The 20,682-nt window shown below is 37.2% G+C and overlaps 1 protein-coding gene across 5 annotated transcripts in view; it reads right to left on the bottom strand.

Annotated features, from left to right (window-relative positions):
• Positions 1-4,259: 4,259 nt before the first annotated feature.
• LOC126484389 (centrosomin-like) overlaps positions 4,260-20,682 on the bottom strand; it is a 435,221-nt gene continuing 418,798 nt past the window's right edge. For 4 of the 5 annotated variants that reach the window (XM_050107884.1, XM_050107886.1, XM_050107885.1 and 1 more), the window contains 6 exons: positions 19,235-19,972; positions 13,753-14,013; positions 7,016-7,163; positions 6,123-6,373; positions 5,748-5,979; positions 4,260-5,028 (listed from right to left, as the gene is read on the bottom strand). In XM_050107884.1, the coding sequence (XP_049963841.1) occupies positions 4,784-5,028; positions 5,748-5,979; positions 6,123-6,373; positions 7,016-7,163; positions 13,753-14,013; positions 19,235-19,972 (1,875 nt within the window). In that variant the 3' untranslated portion in view covers positions 4,260-4,783. The remainder of the gene's footprint in view (positions 5,029-5,747; positions 5,980-6,122; positions 6,374-7,015; positions 7,164-13,752; positions 14,014-19,234; positions 19,973-20,682) is intronic. The other variant, XM_050107887.1, reaches the window with a different exon arrangement.

Below are 20,682 nucleotides of genomic sequence, written 5' to 3' on the forward strand. Positions count from 1 at the left end.
GCTGGGGTACACATCAGTCTGTCACTATATCTGAGATATTGATGGAGTGGGCAGCAATGATGGCAATATCACCCTCTAGCCAGAAGTTTACAACTGGTATTTTCTTTTAGAAAAAATAATAAAATGGGGAAAGCAGCAGGATGCGAACCCACAAACTTTGATACCCTAAGTCCCCAGCTGTATCTACTACACTACTGTCAGCTTCCATTGTTGCCGTTATGTCATATGATCCCCTAATCAACAACAGTCTCTGTTGGACCATCGTGGATGCGGGACAGTGGCTAGTCAAATATTTAACAAAGAAATTTGCCAAACAGCCATGCAAATTGAGAAGTTATTTTGTTTTGTTTTCATTACCAGTTTGGACAATTCAGTATGCCATATGAGTTGCAGCTACGTCCTCGAAGAAAGCACTTGAGAATTCAAGACATCCAGAAACAGATGGGCCCCGTATGCCAGTATCGATAATTTTTGAGAGGTGCATGTGGGGCCTGAAGATAGCGTACTGTATTGCCAAAACTGGTAGTGAAAACAAAATAAAGTAACTTCCCAATTTGCACAGCAGTCTGGGAACTACTACTTTTTTAACCAATCAACAATACGTCATTAACTCACATTTCACCATAACAAATAGTAGCAAGAACAGTGCATTTTTTATGCAACTTCAATGCAATGCTGTCTTGAATGGTATAATTTCATAACATGCAAGTTACGAGGGTCACTCCAAAAGAAATGGACAATTTTTTTTTTTTTTTTAATCCATCTTTTATTCTACATGTTTGAAAGTTTTACAGTGTGTAGATACATCCTTTAGGAACGATATTTTCATTACTCCATATAATTTCCATCCCTCTCAACTGCCTTACGCCATCTTTGAACCAGTGCCTCTATACCTGCACGGTAAAATTATGGACCAACCTGTTGGAGCCACTGTTTGGCAGCGTGATGTATTATTTACAATATAGTATGAGAAATTACAACCTCATGTTCCTTTTTAAAGAGTTCTTTTATACCATCTTTTTTGTACAAATTCAACAGTCATGGTTATAGTTGTATAAACTTCTTTTAAAAATAAAAATATAATAAATATCTACTTTATTGCAGTACTTAGATCACAGTATCAGTTCTTTTTTAAAACCTGAAAATTGCTTAATGCTTAGTCAGTCAAGGTACCCCCCACAATTAGAAAGGTCCACAACTATGCTTTGGTAGGAAAAAAAAAAGTCCAGTACATAACACCTGCATACCACTCCCTTAATAAATTCTGCAGAGAAAACTAAACAAATAAGGAACTGCACATTAAATGAAATGAAATAATTGCCCCTGTGTTTTGTTTTACAGCAATTGCAGCAGGAAACTTCCTTAGAAATTTCTCGTGCACCACCAACTGTTAAAGATATAAGCCACATATGAAAATTGAGAACAACAATATTAAAATTTCTCCAATAAGTATGTGGTGGTGGACGCAGTTTTCCTTTCAACCTTTGGAAACCAACAACAAATTACTACTACTTCTTGGCAAATTTAGGAACAAAATTCTTACAGCTTGGAATGCTTCAGTGTTTAAATCAAACTTAAGCTTAACCTCAATAAAGCCAATGGTAAATAAAAACAAAATGAATCTAGTTACTATTACTAGATCAGTTTAACCCAGAAACAAATTAGACAATATGTTCAGTTCCTGACATCCACAAATAAAACAATTTAGCATTTACTATTCTGACAAATCAATAATTATTTTTCCTACTCTGGATAAATTGAAGTAAAACTAATACATTTTTGTGCCTCTGAAATCTAAACTAGTGCAAGCAGCCCACCTGATTATCAAAATCACAATGGAGTTATCATCTTCAAACCTTGTTCCACGAAGAGTGTCTTTCAGTTTCCCAAAGAGATGATAGTCACATGGAGCCAGGTCAGGACTGTAAGGCGGGTGTTTCGGTGTTGTCCATGCGAGTTTTGTGATCACTTCCACGGTTTTTTGACTGACATGTGGCCGTGCATTGTCGTGCAACAGCAAAACAACCTGCTTTTGCCGATGTGGTCGAACACGACTCAGTTAAGTTTGAAGTTTCTTCAGTGTCGCCACATATGCATCAGAATTTATGGTGGTTCCACTTGGCATGATGTCCACAAGCAAGAGTCCTTTGGAATCGAAAAACACCGTAGCCATAACTTTTCCAGAAGAAGGTGTGGTTTTGAATTTTTTTTTTCCTTGGGTGAATTTGCATGATGCCATTTTTCATCACCTGTCACAATTCTTCCAAGAAATTCATCGCCACCATTCTCGTACTGTTCCAAAAGTTCGCTGCATACAGTTTTTCTTGTTTCTTTGTGAGCCACTGTCAACATCCTGGGAATCCACCTGGCACAAACCTTTTTTAAGACCAACACTTTCAGTATTCTGCAAACACTTCCTTCCCCTGCCCCAACGTAGCGTGACAATTCGTTCACTGTGAAGTGTGTGTCAGCAGTCACCAATTTGTTAACTCTCTGTACATTGTCTGGAGTGTGTGCAGTACGAGGCCTGCCGCTGCGAGGACAATCCTCAATATTGCTGTGCCCGCTTTCATCACGTAACCTGCTTGCCCACCAACTAACTGTACTGCAATCGACAGCAGCATCTCCATACACCTTTTTCAACCTCTTGTGGATGTTTCCCACCGTCTTGCTTTCACAGCACAGGAATTCTATGACAGCATGTTGCTTCTGACGAACGTCAAGTGTAGCAGCCATCTTGAAGACATGCTGTGATGGTGCCACTCACGGGAACAGGCTGAACTAAGTTTGAAAACAAGGGGGAAGGATGTATCTACACACTGTAAAACTTTCACACATGCAGAATGAAAACTGTATTTTTACAAAAATAGTATGCACTTCTTTTGGAGTGACCCTTGTATAATACCAAACTTCTGTAAACACTGATATGACATTTCCCGAAGTTTTCTTACAACAAGTCTTACGAATAATGACACATATTTGAGTGTGTCTCAATGTGCTGTTGTTTTGAAATGGCATACATTCGTAGAACTTGTAATATAAAAGATACAATATATAGGCTTCAACTGTTTAGGATGAAATCCATTATTCTGTTTGTGATGTAGCCATGACAACTTGACTCAGGACAATTTTGCTGAAGTTACCGAGTCTTCAGGAGGTCCGTAAGAGCTATACTCTGTAAAAGCCATGCACCCAAACTTCTTCTACATTGAGCTTACCAGCATTACAAGGCACAGGATTAACTTCTACCTGCTCGAAAAACACAAGCAGTATGAACAGTTCCAAAAAAGATCACCGACAGTGTGTAGATTCAGAGAGGAAATATCTGAAATGTGAATTCACAATTTAAATTCTGTAATCTATTATTACTGAGAAATATATGCTTTCACTGAGAAATATATGTTCTGCCTCAGAGCCTTTAACTATGAGCAACACCTAACCTACACAATTTCCATCTAATTTGATGAACATAAACATTAGTCTAGCTATACCTCGTACAAAACCTCCAAATAGGAATACACAGCTTGTTAAAGTATTTGACTAGCAAATGTAGACTAGTCTTCCTGGTGCTGCATTACTTAACCCATCACAACAGAAAATAGTTTCTCGTCAGACCTACAGACCAGTTGATCACAAAATTTACCTATTTGAGAGATACACTTCTAGATGGTTAAGGGGCGAGGGGTGGGGTTTGCTACACATAGCTGCATTTGAAAGAACAAAGATGGTGTCTCTACTTCAGTGATAACTAAGATTATATAAACATGGTGGTTACTATTTTTGGGCTCCTGCAGAATACTGTCTTCATGAAAATAGATCATATTGGATGGGCTGAAACACATATGTGCTGACAGAGTCAAGTGAGACCTCTTTTGTATTACAAAAATTGAAATAATTCACTCATTTGTTATTACTCAGTAATAAATGTTTTATTACATACTACTACTGATCACAAAAAACATAAATGTTATGTGGCTACCAGCTTGATGTAATTCTTTCTCTGCCTGATGCCACTTCAGCAGCATGCACATTAATTTTGCTACTTATTTCATCAAGCAGCTTCTCATTTTTGGCTGAGTGAACTTTATTCCTGACCTTCCCACCACAATAAAATATGAGGTGGTCACCAGGAATCAAACCCAGCATCTCACTAGACCACAGAGGCAGCGTATCAATCTAATAATGGTAGGAAAGTAAGGAATACTTTATGACTACAACTTTGCTTCAGAGAAAAGGGTTTAAAACATTTTTCATATAAATTCAGAAGATAAATATTTATTTTGTTAAAAAAAGGAAAATGTATAGTACAATATGTACAAACATTAAGAAACAGTTTCACACAATGTGTGAAATGAATTACTTTACAACAGGTACAAATAACAGACATATCAAGAATATTAAAAATATTTGTTTTGAAAATGGTCATGTATTTATCCACAGGCATGGTATCAATACCTCATACTTTACTTTTTGGCAGTATAAAGCATTTGTCAAGACAAGGACAAACTGATGAAAACGTGAAGTCACATTAACCACTATTTCAAAAATCCTGAAAAACATTTTACAAGAAAAATATATTTCACAAAGTCAAATGTCACTGTTAATCATGCATTGCCAGCCATTTCACTGCATCTGTTTCTATCACTGACGCTAAGTTAGCTTCACAGCAACAAATAAATTACCCTGAGCCATACACCAAATTTTTGGGTACGAATTCATCTTAAAAGAAATTTTAGAATTTCTTAACTATATACACTCAATAATTTGTAAACACTCTGCAAAGTTACTCATATTCTTCTGTACATGAACCTTCTGTTGTTTCACTTTGCAAATTAACCCTTGATTGCTTGAGTATGGTGTGTGTTTTGTACAACTGCTTACATATAGCTTTTTCAACCTGTTTCTTTCTCTGATTTGCACTTACAAGTTGCTCAACTGTTTTCTCTAAAGCTTTACGAGTTTGAACAAGGCGTCTCTTCAGTTCTGTATTTTCTTGCCTGAGCATTATCAGGTCATTACATTCATTCTCTGCAACAAAAGAATTTTACCCATGTAATAATTACAGCACAAAATCTTAACTAAAAAATAAAAAAAAAACATTGTACTTCATCAAGGAAATTAGTTCCACTGATGAATTCTGATGAATCGTAGGGTTGCATTTGCATTTATATGTTGACTTTCATAAAACTGACAATTTTTATAATGATGAATTTTGTCAGCTGCAACATGTGATAGTTGTATCAGAAAGGAAATTCACTTGACAAAATTATGAGATGTAATATCTGAATGTTACTTATAAGGCAAAATTTTTAGTATTGCTGATATGCACATTTAAAAGTCATTACATTATCCTAGATTTCAAAACTATTAGTTCATTCCTCATTTGTGCGGGTGAGGGGATACAAGGGCATAGAGAGAGCAGGAAATCAAAAGGGGGAAAACATTACAAACATGAACATATTGTTAACCTGTTATTCAAGCTGCCATCCATGCATATTTTCAAGTCTCTCTGCTGGTAAGTATTTCCTTACCAACACATTCAATGGCATGTAACAGCTATAGCAGCTAGTAAAAGCTAAAAATGAAAGGTAATAATAGGGAACTTGAAACTTCCTGACAGATTAAAACTGTGTGCCGGACCGAGTTCGAGTCTCGGTCTGGCACACGGTTTTAATCTGTAAGGAAGTTTCATATCAGCACACACTTTGCTGCAGAGTGAAAATCTCATCCTGGAATAGGGAACTTACTTGAAGTAGGAACAAGAGCAGAATTATTTTGAAATATCCCATCCTGATTTTCCAGATGCTGTGTCCTTTCCAAATGTAGTAAAGGTGTTTGTGCAGGAGCAGCCTCAAGGCTCGACAATCGGCCTTGATCACTTTCAATTCCTAAATCAGGTGAAGTTGCTGTATTTCTCGTTTCAAAAGAATCCAATTGTTGTTCGCAAGGGGCAGATAATTGCCTGCCTACTCTAGGCACCTGGAAATAAAACGGGGGAAAATGATCTAGTCTAAAGACAGCATTACTTTAATTCTATAATAAGTAATTTCCAGTGAAATTACTAACAAATACACTATACAATTAGTAAAGTATCATAAGTAAGATTGAGCTGAGTGTCTTACCATTCCTCTATACTCATCTGACGCAAGTTCTTCCGACATGCCATCAGACAAATCACTATACTGTCTAGCAAGTACATATTGCATGCCACTACTGTTTGTGCTATCCTTCATACTGTCAAAGAATCGGGATGGCAGAGACCAGAGGCTGGTTGGAAGCGACCCACTTTCACCACTGAACACATCAAATCCAGATGACAAACTAGATGGAGATATAAGGTCCACTTTATGACCTATACTTTTTTCTTGCACTCCTGCATTGAAAAATGTTCTCATTATTTATTTGAAATGCTACAGAGATATCTCACATACTGTTTATAAGAAATCACATGTATTACTTGTATTTACTACTTAAGATGTTGCTTCAAAATTGTAAAAGATAATTACAACCAACCGAACTCTGCATCATTTTTGTTTAGCAACTTTGTAAATGATACCAATGAAACAGTGAACACCAGTTTTTTAATATTAAAGAAATAGAATGAAGCAAAAAATATATAGGATGACATATCTTTCTTTCTTGCATTGCATTTCTCCTTTAATCATGAATCAGTGTGACAATGATTTTAACTTTTATTTAGGAGGAAATGTAGAGCATAAGCTGTGACAAATATTGTTAATGAAATCTTATTGTCATAATTTTATTGGGTACTAACATTTTATCTATTACTTCAACACCCCTTCCCCAATTTACTATTTCCAGCACAACAAGAAGGAAGCTTTTTTTTTAAAAAAAAATAATAAAAAATAAAAGGCTTAAGGATTCTACAGATATTTCTTCATTATACAGTATGTGTACTTCACTTTGGAGATGGCTTGATACGGGTATATTACTGCAAAGTCATATTTGAAAAACCCGTACACAAATTTATAAAGAACTTTTTTGTAACTCTTACCAGATGTATGTCCACTTCTCACACTGAGTGCCACTTGTTGATTTCTCTCATTCATTTTAGCAAGATTTTTCTCAAGTTCAGAGTTTGCAAATTCTAATTCTTGGACAGATTTTTGTAAAGCATCCTTTTCTTCTTGCAGTTTCTTCACCTAGAGAAAAACATATTACCTTGCTAAATAGTGGAAAATACATTTCATAATAGCTCAAACACTGAAAAGCAGAAAAAGCAAATGTTCCACACTACTATAATAATGAAGCCAATAATGCATACAGTTTACTAAACATCTTAAGTAGAATAACTGGGTTAGGTAATTTAAAGGGCAGGGATCTTGGCACAACTCAGTGTAAGCATCGAGAAATTAATGGTTCAAGAAGAGGTACATAATCAGGTGACAGCAAAGTTTGATTCTCATAAGTGAATATTGTTCACTGAATGTTCAGTTCACATTTATCTACTTTACATTATTACTGTGCAATTCATGCTTAACTGTTTGGCAAAGAATGCAAGACAAGAAGACAGTTGCTACTGACATTTTGTGAAGATCCTTCACTGCAATGAAAACTCTGTTTTAATGATTGCCGTACCACCTCCTTTATCAAATCAATGCCACTTCAGTCCCTACTCTGTGATAACACAAAACAAGGCATTCTCATTTGATTTTTTCCCCCAGTCTTCTCTCAGTCCTATCTGGTATAATTTCTACATCGCAAAGCAATACTCTATAAGAGGGTGACCCTGTGTACTGTACGCAGTTTCTTTTATGAATTTTGTAATGGCAGTTTAAGAAGTTTCTTTTGGGAAAATGCTGAACATACTAAGAGCACTACCAATAAAACTGCCTTCAGTTTACATCCCTACAACATTTACTGGAGGATCACACCAATTTAAAATTCTCCTACCCATAATCCATAGATATTTATTCAAACAGCCTCTAATTTACATCTTTAATATGTGACATAAATTTAAAGAATTCTGTTGGTGCTTATGTGGTGGGCCTCATACTTTGTCAGTTGCCAATTCAAACATCTCGCCTCAATGACTTTGTAATTAGTTCTAATCTTCTGTTACCATCACTTGATAGTAAACAATAGCATCAAATGCACATAATCTACGAGAGCTCCCAAATCATTCGCATAGAACAAAAACGGTTTCCTACCAGGAATCCCAATGAGTTATTACTTACTGTGACCGTTATGATAGAAAATCGTGGATTCAGTAACACGGTCTATGTGATATTCCATGAGCACGCCATTTCATACGAAGCAGATTGCCAGGAATAGTATTAAAACACTCCTGAAAATCTATGACTATGGAATAAATTTGAGATCCTTTGTTGATTGCACTCATTACTTTGTAGGAACAGAGAACCATTTGAGTTTCACAAGAATGACATTTCACGACTTTGTCCTGTATCCCCTATAACAAAAATAATTTGTAAAATGGGATGCAAGAATAGAGTTAAATAATATCTTTTAAATTTTTTTCTGGCAAGTACAATTTTGCAGTCCTCGTCAGACTGAAATCCCCATGCCACAGTCGTCGCAGCGCTAGGTGGAGGCAACTCAAAATGGTGCAAGACACTGATAAAATGGAGTATCATGCAGTAGTTCATTTTCGGCAGCTGCAGAAATGTTGCAGCTGCCTGTGTAATACATCTGGTCCTACGGTTCTTTTGACATGCCTCCAATCTGTTGCAATGAGATACAACAAATAAATAATTCTAGGGGATTAATTTTGAATATGATGGACATCAATACTGATGACTTTATAACTTCAGAACAAAGCAAATTCTCTTATTAAATTTTTGTAGAGCTTTACATGAAAGTCCTTCTTTGAGATGTTGTTCAATTCATGTAGCCTTTAATGTTTTTCACACCACCATGGCATTGAACCTTTATCTCAATTTCTGCACTTTCTCATATACAAATAGGTTCGTATTGATAACACCAAGTCTCGTTATGCGTGATGATTTTCTCCATAAAATAATTGTACGTGTTTTGTATTTCAAAATCATGGTAGGCACCTATGCATTGTCATTTTTGTTCTGGAATAGAGCTGGATGGGACCAACATTGAACACAATTTTCTCTTCTTTCAAATATTCTGGAGAATGTCTCAAACACTTGATTTACAGGTGTTGCACCATTGCAACTTGCGACACAATGACACTGACACACTATCACCACATATCCACTGCTTAACACTATCTGCTCACAACCGACTGGTCAAATGCACATCCGATGTTTGCAGTTGCCACTTCAAGCTGCCACTATAGTTAGTGCACTAACCATAGCTCATACACCTGGAATGTCAGTCTTGGAACTTTTCGGATGGACAGTGTATTCATATCAATTTATATAATATTAATTTGTTGTATTTAATAATTTGATCCTCGCTTTGACTCTTGACACTGAATGATCATTTGGCCACCAATTGAAAAAGTGCTGACATGGCAGTAGATACTTCATCCATACTATCCAACTGGTCTATCTTGTACTAATCTTTCCTGCTATTTCCATCTGCTGCCCCTCCCCTTGATGTCTGTATCTAAGTCTACATACACTCTCTGCAAGTCATCATCGCACACAGCATGAGGGGAGGGAGGGGGGAGGGGGAGACTACTTTGCACCATTGACAGCCATGGGTTTTTACGTTTTGCTTGCAAATGGAGCAAGGGAGAAATGACAAAGCCCGATCTCTAAACTTTCGCATGGAAAGAACATCACCTTCCCTGAAGAAATTCCCATTGGAGTTCACAGAGCATTCCTGTAATACTTCTGTATTGATCGAACATATTGGTAATATTCCTAACAATACCCTCTGAACTGCTTCATTGACCACCTTAAATCTGACCCAGGGGATCCAACACCCAAACACAGCTAGTGAGGAGCATACAATTGTTCTGTATGCAGCCTCCTTTATAGATGAGCTACACTTTTATAAAACACACCCAATAAACCAAAGTTGAGCGTTCGCCTTACCTACTACCGACCTAATGTGGTGAGTCCATTTCATTTTGTTTTGCAACATTACACCTAGATGTTTAATCACTGTGACTGTGTCAAGCAGCACACCACTAATGTTGTATTTGAACATTACAAGATGTATTTCCTAGTCATCTCCATTAGCTTACATTTTTCTGCATTTAGAGCAAAATGCCATTCATCAAACCAATTAAAAATTCTACCTTCATCCTGTATCCTCCGTCAGTCAGTCAATGGTGACATTTTCCTGTACACGAAAGTGTCGTCAGCAAACAGCTGATCACCCTACCCACCAGATCATTTATGTATAGGATGTCTCGAAAGAAAGTTTACACTTGAAGAGCTTTATGTGCATGTGCAACAAATTGGGGGGAGTGAGAAGGGGTATGTTCACTGCTTGCTTGGTCTTTAGGAATTCAGCTGATATGGAGCATTTCTTGGGGGCATACCATGTTTCTGTGTGCAAGAATTTTACAAAAACGGTGGTTCAGTGACTGTAGCAGAGGGGAAGTTTTGCAGTAATCATGGTTTGCATAATGTAAATTATGCTCTAAGTGTTCCCCTTATCCGGAAATGGATCAAAAAGTTTGAGGAAACTGGTTCAACACTGGCCAAACCAAAATCTGGATGACCAAGGCCATCAAGAATGGGCGAATCTATGGAGAGTGTAAATCCATGTGTTCATGATGATTCTAACCTTCGCATTCATAGGGGTGCAAATTCTTTAAATGTGCATAGATCATCCTTCACCAAATTCTGCAAAAAGGAACTTATACTGTACTCTTACAAAATCCAATTGGTGCAAGAAGTAAAGCTTGAGGATGCCACACAAAGGCTGCAGTTCATTAATGATGAGACTGAGTGCCCTTTATTTATCATCATCCTGTTTTCTGACGAAGCTCATTTCCAGCTGATTGGTCATATCAATAAGCAAAACTGCCACTATTGGAGAGCAACGAATCCTAAACAGAAGCAAGAGAAACCCCTTCATTCAGCAGAAATTACTGTATGAGCTGCAGTGTTGGCTCGAGGAATAATTGGTCCATACTCTTTCAAGGACGAGAGGGGTCGTGCAGTTACAGTGAATTTGGAATATTATGTGACAGTGTCAAATGACTTTTTGGTGTTATAATCGCAAAAATTAGCTCATTATAAGCAAAGAATATGGTTTCAGCAAGACAGAGTCATACATATCTAATGCATCTATACAGTGAGTTCGTGAAATTTTCCCTGGCAAATTGATCTCCATGAGTGGTCACATATATTGGCCCCCATGCAGCCCAGATTTGAGGCCCATGGATTTTTCCTTATGGGGATACGTCAAATCTGAAGTGTATGTCATTAATCTGACTTCTCTGGAGCAATCAAAAGAAAATATCCATATTGAAGTGGCAGCCATCCCAATGTCTATATGCCAAGCCGTTGTGCAAAATTTTGTTCATGTTTAAATGAGTGACGTAGCCATACTAGATTCCACTTAAATGTCATTATTTTTAAGAAGTAAATTATTAAACTGTATATTTCAATAATAAATAAAGATTTTGTTGACAGACTTCAACTTCTATTTTATTTAGACACATCAAATATAAACTTTCTTTTGAGATACTCTATACACACAGACCAAGAATGATCTTTTCTCACTTTGCTAGAATATTCCTAACGATACCATCACCTCTGATAAACACTCACTACCCAAGACAGCATAATTAGCTCTATCCCTTAATAGATCTTCAAGCGCCAAATGCTTTAAAAACTGGATTGGCTTTCCAATGAGACATAGGGACTTAATTATTTTCAAGTCTTTCAGTTGTTTTTCAATGCCAGGGATGCTTATTTCAATGTCTTCCGTACAGAAGTCTGCACAATGGCAAAAGGGTCGTAACCCTGTACAGCCCCCTGTATGAATGATTTTTTTTTTAATGCAATATATAAAACTTCAACCTTCCATTTTCTGTTGTGTGTTGCCACACGAGACTGATCAATGTGCTACTGAACAGAAGGCTTCAACCTGCTCAGTGATCTTACACAGGATTACAATATTCTTGGGTTCTTCACAAGATCTTTCACTAATGCATAATGCTAGAAGTTGTTTTATGCTTTGCACATCGATCTTTTTACAGATGCATGAATTTCTATTAACTTTCACCTGTCAACTTTTCTGCATTCTTTCTCTGGTTCCTCAGAAGTTTCAGATTTTTTAAATCTATGCATTGAGGCCCTTTCTATTCTTAATTCATTTACTCAATACATACATCTCCAGAGTACAGTTTACAATCAGTTTAAACTTTGTCCACAGTTCAACTATGTCTATCATATTAGAACTAACTGATGTCCACTCATTGCCTAATCAGGATTAGACTTTTTGATGGATTTATCAACTTTAGTAACCATAGTCGCTATGACAATATCATGATAACTAATCCTTGTCTCTAGACCGACAGTGTCGATAAAGTCAGGTCTGTTTGTAGCTAAAAGTTCTAAAATATTTCCATCACATATGGGTTGTTGAACTAGCTGCTCAACACAGTGTTTGGAGAAGATGTTCAGAACTACTTTACAAGACTGATTCCCGTACTGCCTCCAATGAATCTATAGACATCCCAGTCTATATTTAGTAGGTTGAAGCTGCCTTCAACTAATTTTCCAAGACTGGAGAACTTCTGCACTGCTTTGAATGATTCCACAGCTGTTACAGCAGAATCGGGTGACTGACAAAAATCGTTGAATGATTAACTTGAATTCACCTAGGACAGTTATCAGTGTCCAGATAATTTTGCAGACTCATTTTTGATCTTGACAGGTATAATTCCCACAGATAGACACTGTCTTTGCACGGAATCAGCTTAGTTTTGGGAAATGATTTTTGTTGTCTTCTCTCTGAGTAGGCTTTTTGTTTACTACCACTTCTGTCTCACTTCTGTCTGTTGCTGGTTCACTGTCTCATTTACACTTGTATCTCCAGACAATTCCATTCCCAAACACTTTATTACATTTTAAAAACTTTTAATTCCTTTCTGCGCAGATGATCTTCAACTGTGAATAGTTTTATACATTTGTTTCCTATGGCTTGTCTTATCTCTCCCCTCCTCCCCAATGCTATGTCTACTGACACCAACTACTGGTAAACAGATGTTTATTGAACTTCATGAAATAACAAGATAATATTATTTTAGCTGTTTAGCAGTCACCTACATAGTTTTTCTCCATGACTCACTGTAAACAGATTTATATATTTAACCACTTCTCCAGTAATAATTTTTCCTCCTTACCTCACTTTTTCCTTAATCTGTGCAAAATTAGTTTCAGCAACTATCACCATTCATTTCAGGATGTACCTTTATTATCATTCTTACTGCTGAATAATATTCTATTAATCCCAGGATCTGATTATTTCAATTTAAGGCAGTCAAATTCTTGACAAATCAGCATCCATGTCGTGACAAGCTAACATAAATGTAGTTAAAAAATAAAAGACACACAAAAAACCAGGAGGGGGATGAAATATGATAAATTGCTTACGAAACATTCAAAGATACACACATAGTCCCAAGCATTCTTATGCATTCATACTCAAAATTTTGACTTTTTTGTGTGAGAAAGAACTGTTAATAATGAAATTATGGTCTAAAGTAACCCATGTATAAAGTATTTGTTGACTTGGCAGACACTGTACTTTGTCACAAAACATCATCATTGCCTAACATTGCAAAAACCTATATACAATACTACAAAAACAAAAACTCATTAGTTTTACCTTTGCTTCTAACTGATGGTTAGCTGCCTGAAGTTGTTTCTCTTTTTCTTGGCTATTTTTCTCAACATCAGTTAACCTTAGGTCAAGACGGCGTACATCTTGTTCCAAACGCAACTTTTCGTTAACTAGCTTTGTTCTTTCTAAAGTAAGGCTTGATGCTGCAACAGCTGCTTCATCTAACTGACGATGCAATTCATTTTCTTTCTCTTTCAATAGTTTCTCCATTTCCCTTACTTTCTCTCTTGAGCATATTTCAGATTCCTATAAGCATAAGGAACACACTGTTAAGTTGAAAACTGATATACACTGAATGACAAAAAAATGAAGCATCCATATGACGTTATTGGATGTCAATTAGGGTTCCAGTTATCACAAAAAAAAAAAAAAAAAAAAACTGGCGTTTGGTTATACCAATCTTTTTCATCTCCCTTTTACCATGACTGTTAAAACCACTAAAGGAAATTATTTCTGAAATAACCAATTTTCTTGTTTTTATTGCTGTTGTCTCCATTAATAAATGTAGACTCTGAACAAAGATTGAAAAATTCCAACTAATGTAAAGGAGTAGGAAATCTCTATCAATACGAGGTTGAGGCTGCGATAGAAACTGGTCTCATTGTCTCCACCATAGATGAAGTTGAAGAAGACTGGCACGGCAATGGCAGGAGCAAAAGCTCACAAGTTGTTAACTTTCCTGCAGTCTTCTCTTCATGATGCTATGAGTTTTCACCCTAAAGCAACCATAATATTAAGGTTTCAGTTATTATCCCAAGTTTATAGCACATCAACAGAATTGTAGGTTGTTGTTGTTGTTGTTGTTGTGGTCTTCAGTCCTGAGACTGGTTTGATGCAGCTCTCCATGCTACTCTATCCTGTGCAAGCTTCTTCATCTCCCAGTACCTACTGCAACCTACATCCTTCTGAATCTGCTTAGTGTATTGATCTCTTGGTCTCCCTCTACGATTTTTACCCTCCACGCTGCCCTCCAATACTAAATTGGTGATCCCTTGATGCCTCAGAACATGTCCTACCAACCGATCCCTTCTTCTAGTCAAGTTGTGCCACAAACTCCTCTTCTCCCCAATCCTATTCAATACTTCCTCATTAGTTATGTGATCTACCCATCTACTCTTCAGCATTCTTCTGTAGCACCACATTTCAAAGGCCTCTATTCTCTTCTTGTCCAAACTATTTATCGTCCATGTTTCACTTCCATACATGGCTACACTCCATACAAATACTTTCAGAAACGACTTCCTGACACTTAAATCTATACTCGATGTTAACAAATTTCTCTTCTTCAGAAACGCTTTCCTTGCCATTGCCAGTATACATTTTATATCCTCTCTACTTCGACCATCATCAGTTACTTTGCTCCCCAAATAGCAAAACTCATTTACTACTTTAAGTGTCTCATTTCCTAATCTAATTCTCTCAGCATCGCCCGAATTAACTAGACTACATTCCATTATTCTCGTTTTGCTTTTGTTGATGTTCATCTTATATCCTCCTTTCAAGACACTGTCCATTCCATTCAACTGCTCTTCCAAGTCCTTTGCTGTCTCTGACAGAGTTACAATGTCATCGGCGAACCTTAAAAGTTTTTATTTCTTCTCCATGGATTTTAATACTACTCCAAATTTTTCTTTTGTTTCCTTTACTGCTTGCTCAATATACAGATTGAATAACATCGGGGAGAGGCTACAACCCTGTCTCACTCCCTTCCCAACCACTGCTTCCCTTTCATGTCCCTCGACTCATATAACTGCCATCTGGTTTCTGTATAAATTGTAAATAGTCTTTCGCTCCCTGTATTTTACCCCTGCCACCTTCAGAATTTGAAAGAGATTATTCCAGGCAACATTGTCAAAAGTTTTCTCCAAGTCTACAAACGCTAGAAACGTAGGTTTGCCTTTTCTTAATCTAGCTTCTAAGATAAGTCGTAGGGTCAGTATTGCGTCACGTGTTCCAACATTTCTACGGAATCCAAACTGATCTTCCCCGAGGTCGGCTTCTACCAGTTTTCCATTCGTCTGTAAAGAATTCACATCAGTATTTTGCAGCTGTGATTTATTAAACTGATAGTTCGGTAATTTTCACATCTGTCAGCACCCGCTTCTTCAGAAACGATTTCCTTGCCATTGCCAGTCTACATTTTATATCCTCTCTACTTCGACCATCATCAGTTATTTTACTCCCTAAATAGCAAAACTCCTTTACTACTTTAAGTGTCTCATTTCCTAATCTAATCCCCTCAGCATCACCCGATTTAATTTGACTACATTCCATTATCCTCGTTTTGCTTTTGTTGATGTTCATCTTATATCCTCCTTTCAAGACACTGTCCATTCCGTTCAACTGCTCTTCCAAGTCCTTTGCTGTCTCTGACAGAATTGTAGGTATATAAAATAAATTTACATTCTCTTGCAAGGAACATTGTGTATGTTTTCTCCTTACATGGCGTCGCAAGTTTCTTGTGCTCTCTCCTGTTTTTAATCCTTTAAAGCAAATGGAACACTGCACTTCATTGCTACCATACCAAGTAAATTACTTTCAAACTAGTGACGATTCCATTCTGCAATGCAGCTGATATCCCAAGACAACAGTGAGGAACTACCGAAATGACCAGGTGTACCATCTAATTTGCTACACCACAAAACAACAGGTACATTACTCTATCAGTAGTGCTGTATTTATTCTTGTGTCATATGTTTGCCACTCATTTTTAACTGTTGGCATTGTTATTACAATAGCGCTGATTGGTCTTCCCATTTTCTATTATAACCCAATATTTCAAAGCAACAGATATTTTACAAATAAAAATTAGTTTTTTCTTAAAGGTTTATTTTAAAAAAACAAAAATTTTAGCACTGCTGCTATAGAAAAGTGATATGTTGGTTTTTTACCTGCTTCTACTAAAAAATGAAAAACCCGTTATAACCAGGATCTAAGAAATACCACAAAATACCAGTTACAGAACTAAAATATCAGTATCAGTTTTATCTGTCAGCTGTGTAAACTGAGTTGCAATTCTCTGTGACAGGTGGAAGGGCCACCAGAGTGTATTAGTGTTATTCATGTTTAGAGTTTGTTACCAAACATGGCAAGGTATATAAAGAGAGTGTAGCTAGAATGTCAAATGTTGAATCATCACTGTGAAAGATACAGGATGCCGTGTATTCTTGTGAGACAACATCTCAACACCAGTCTCACTGTGGGTCTCCACGTGGTCGACTCATCAAATCATGCAATATCCACATTTGTGGGGCATTCAGATGTTACAATTGCCCGGTGTTAGACTCCATGGGAATGTGAGGGCAGGCAAACTTGTATGACTGTCTCAAGGGAGGTCTGCCACATTGAGCACTACACACATCTGCGTCTGCCATCCAAGAGTCTCTGCAACATTCTGTGTCATCCTGCACTGGTTGGAGACTGGCAGCGGTTGGACTAGAGAATTACCATCCCATACATAGGCTGCCGTAGGCTTCGCAACACAAACAGCTGTGTTTGGAGATGTGCCTCCACTGGGAAGCATGGATGCTTATGAATGGTGTCACACTGTCTTCCGCAACGAATCACCATTCTGCACTACTCCAGATGACCATCGTTGGCAAGTATTGTGCTGACCCAGGAAGAAGTCCACTTGTTCCAATGTTCTGGAGAGGCACGGCAGAGCTACTCCGGGGATAATGTTATGGGAAGCTATCAGCTTTGACATCAGGTCACAGGTAGTAGTGATTGAGAGAACTTGAGTGGCACAATGGTATATCACAGACATTCTGCTGCCTCGTGTTACCTTTTGCGCTACAATATGTCGAGCTGCTTTTCAACATGACAGTGCTTGTCCACACACGGCATGTGTCTCCATGAGCTGCTTGTGTGATGTTTAGGTACTTCTGTGGCCAGCGAGATCTTCAGATCTGCCCACGATGCAACATGAACAGGACTAACTCAAGACATCAGTACGTCCTACTGCCAGTATCAAGAATCAGTTACAAAAGTTGTTCGCCAGCTAGTCTTTATGACCCCCCCCCCCCCCTTCTCCTGACTGAGTCAGTGCATCCACCCAGACCAGAGGATGTGCAATGTCATACTGAAAAGTGGGTTAATAGTGCTAAGTTCTTTATAAATTTCACTCTATACTGTAATTACTGTAATCACTGAAATAACATGACATAGCCTATCTATCCCTGAGGTTTCATTTTGTTTCCTCTTCCCCTTCCAGATGCTTCACACTTTTTGGTAGACAGTGTATCTAACATATCATGAAATATGTAATTCACATACAACAATGAAACTGCTGCTACATGAAGAACCATACATGTATGCCCAGAACTGTTATTTTTACATGCATAAACTTCAGAAATAAATAAATATAAGATATAAAGGAGAGAAATTCACCACTAGGAAGTTTGTCATTAAATATCTGCTAAATGCAATTTAAAAAGTAAAAACACCAAGTGGCAAATATTTTTTCCACGCCAATTCCACCAGAGGGAGCTACAGTAATTAACAAGCCACCATGAAGAAGAAATGTAATATGATTAAGATTTACTGCAGCATGTGTCCAAAATATGAGCATAGCAAAGAGTAAGAGCTGTTTTCCTTCCTTAACAAAACATGACCAGAGTAAGGATTGTACACAATCTAATTGGTACAGTTAAAAATCACTCTGATTTTTTGGCATAAAAAATGCCCTTTTTTTAAAAAAAAAGTCACAGAAATGACTAACATGGATAAATGCTCATGTAGCTTCTACTGCTATTTTTGGAGGGATGATTACACACAATCACTGTGTGTGTGTGTGTGTGTGTGTGTGTGTGTGTGTGTGTGTGTGTGTGTGTGTGGGTGTGTGTGTGTGTGTTTGTGTGTGTGTTCTCCACCTCTGTCTTTTCCTCAAATCTTTTAAATTCTTGCAATCAAAGAAGAAGTGGTGCACAAAACCTGTATGAAAATATGCTACATTTACGAGACTGACTGTGAATTCTGCTCTCAAATGTTAACAATGGGTACAATACATACTAAAAGGTAGTAGGCAAGACAGAAAATAATGAATATTGAAATGTGTGCACAACTGCTAACTGTACACAGTAACAGAAGTAATGAAATATGAAACATCCAAAGGACTAATACAGACAGTGTATATTGTAGTAGTCTGCCCAAAATCAAATCACAGAAGACACAAGAACAATAAAAGAGAAACAAGAAAAATGCAACAACCATTGTCATCAAGATATTGTTATTAGATGCAACAGATCATCATTCTTGAATACAAAAAAGTGGCACTTAATGAAGGAATAAAGAGTATTACTGGCTTTTAAACATGTGGAAACACGACAAGAGACTCATTAACTGTAAATCCATTACTTTTTACTAATTTTCATAATAAGAATGACAGAAGACATGCTTCTTGGGAGGCAATTTACATAAAATTACACAGTAATTTCCAATCAGAAGAGTCAGATTAATGGTCACATACCTTAAGTTTTTTGTCAATCTCTGTAACTTTCATATCAGCTTCTTGCTTTAAAGCACATTCTCTGTCTTCTAGTTCCTTAACTCTCCTTTGCAGCTTTTCACCAAATAATTTTTGCTTTTCAAACTCTTCTGATTTTCTCTCTAATTCTGTTTTCAACACCCACTCTTTCTCCTGAAATTGTTTCTCAAGTTCACCAAGTTTAGAACTCGCAGCAAGCTCAATATCTTTAATTCTGATTGAAGCTTCTTCCAACTCACTCTTCTTTTTCTTATTTTCTTCATTCATAGCTTGAATCTGACCCACCAGGTCCATAATTTTCATCTCAGAGTTATGCAGCTTCATACTCAATTCGTGTAACTCTGACTCTGCTTCATTTCTTTTCTCATTAGAAAAGAGTAATTCTTGTTCTAGTTTTGCTGTCACTTTCGCTAAATTGTTTTTCACTTCTTTGTGCTTTGATTCAGCCTGTGCTGCTCTCAATTCAGCATCTTTTACATTCTGTTCTAATTCAGAGACCTTTCTCTCATACTTTCCTCTCATATCTTGAGCATCTGCAAGCTTTCTTTCCAACTCTTCTCGTGCCATCTTATCACAATGTAATTTCTTCTCATTCTCTATACTTCGTTCTTTTGCCTTGTTCTCAAGCTCTAGAACCAAGCACTGTCTTTCTAGTATTTCATTGTCTTTCTCTTGAATTGTAGCACGAAGAGTGCAAATCTGCTTTTCCAAATCAGTTGCCTAAAACAATAGAGATCACAAATTATTCTGTAGGTTCACACTGATACATATATTTAAAATAATGTTTATCAATTAAAGTAAGTTGATAGAAAACTCTAAATGGGGAATACATCAAACACACACACACACACACACACACACACACACACACACACACACACAATTCAATTATGCCCAACATTTGATATTAGCACTGCATATTTCATGTCCAACTGTGTTAAGGATACGATGGTGATACATCAGTTGAGGACAAATCACAACTACTGATCAGCTACTAGTGACAACAATTTGTGGACGCCAAGGTTTGTCGTCAGCTATTTCAGAATGTAATAATGGCCTGGAGGATCACAGTGTGCTCACCAATTCAATGCAGAATGAAGACAACCAATAAGAAGCTGTAGCATCATGAACTGTAAGTGCTCTATGGGCTACACAAATCACTGCCCCACAAATCTACCACTGATCAAGGGGCAGCACAGGTTACAGAGGTTAGTACAGACAGGAACAGCAGTTTTGGATACTTGAAGCATAGTAAAACATCACCCAAATTTATGTTACCTCTGACAAGATAACTGGAGCAGAAAACTTCCACTCTGCAGTGGAGTGTGTATTGTTTCTAAACTTACTGGCACCAAAAACAGCGCAGCAGACTGGTACTTGAACACAGAACCTTGCCTTCATTGAGCAGTGCTCTTACCAACTGAGCAATC

The sequence above is a fragment of the Schistocerca serialis genome, chromosome 6 (genome assembly GCF_023864345.2).
Source record: "Schistocerca serialis cubense isolate TAMUIC-IGC-003099 chromosome 6, iqSchSeri2.2, whole genome shotgun sequence".
Taxonomy (NCBI): Eukaryota; Metazoa; Arthropoda; class Insecta; order Orthoptera; family Acrididae; genus Schistocerca; species Schistocerca serialis.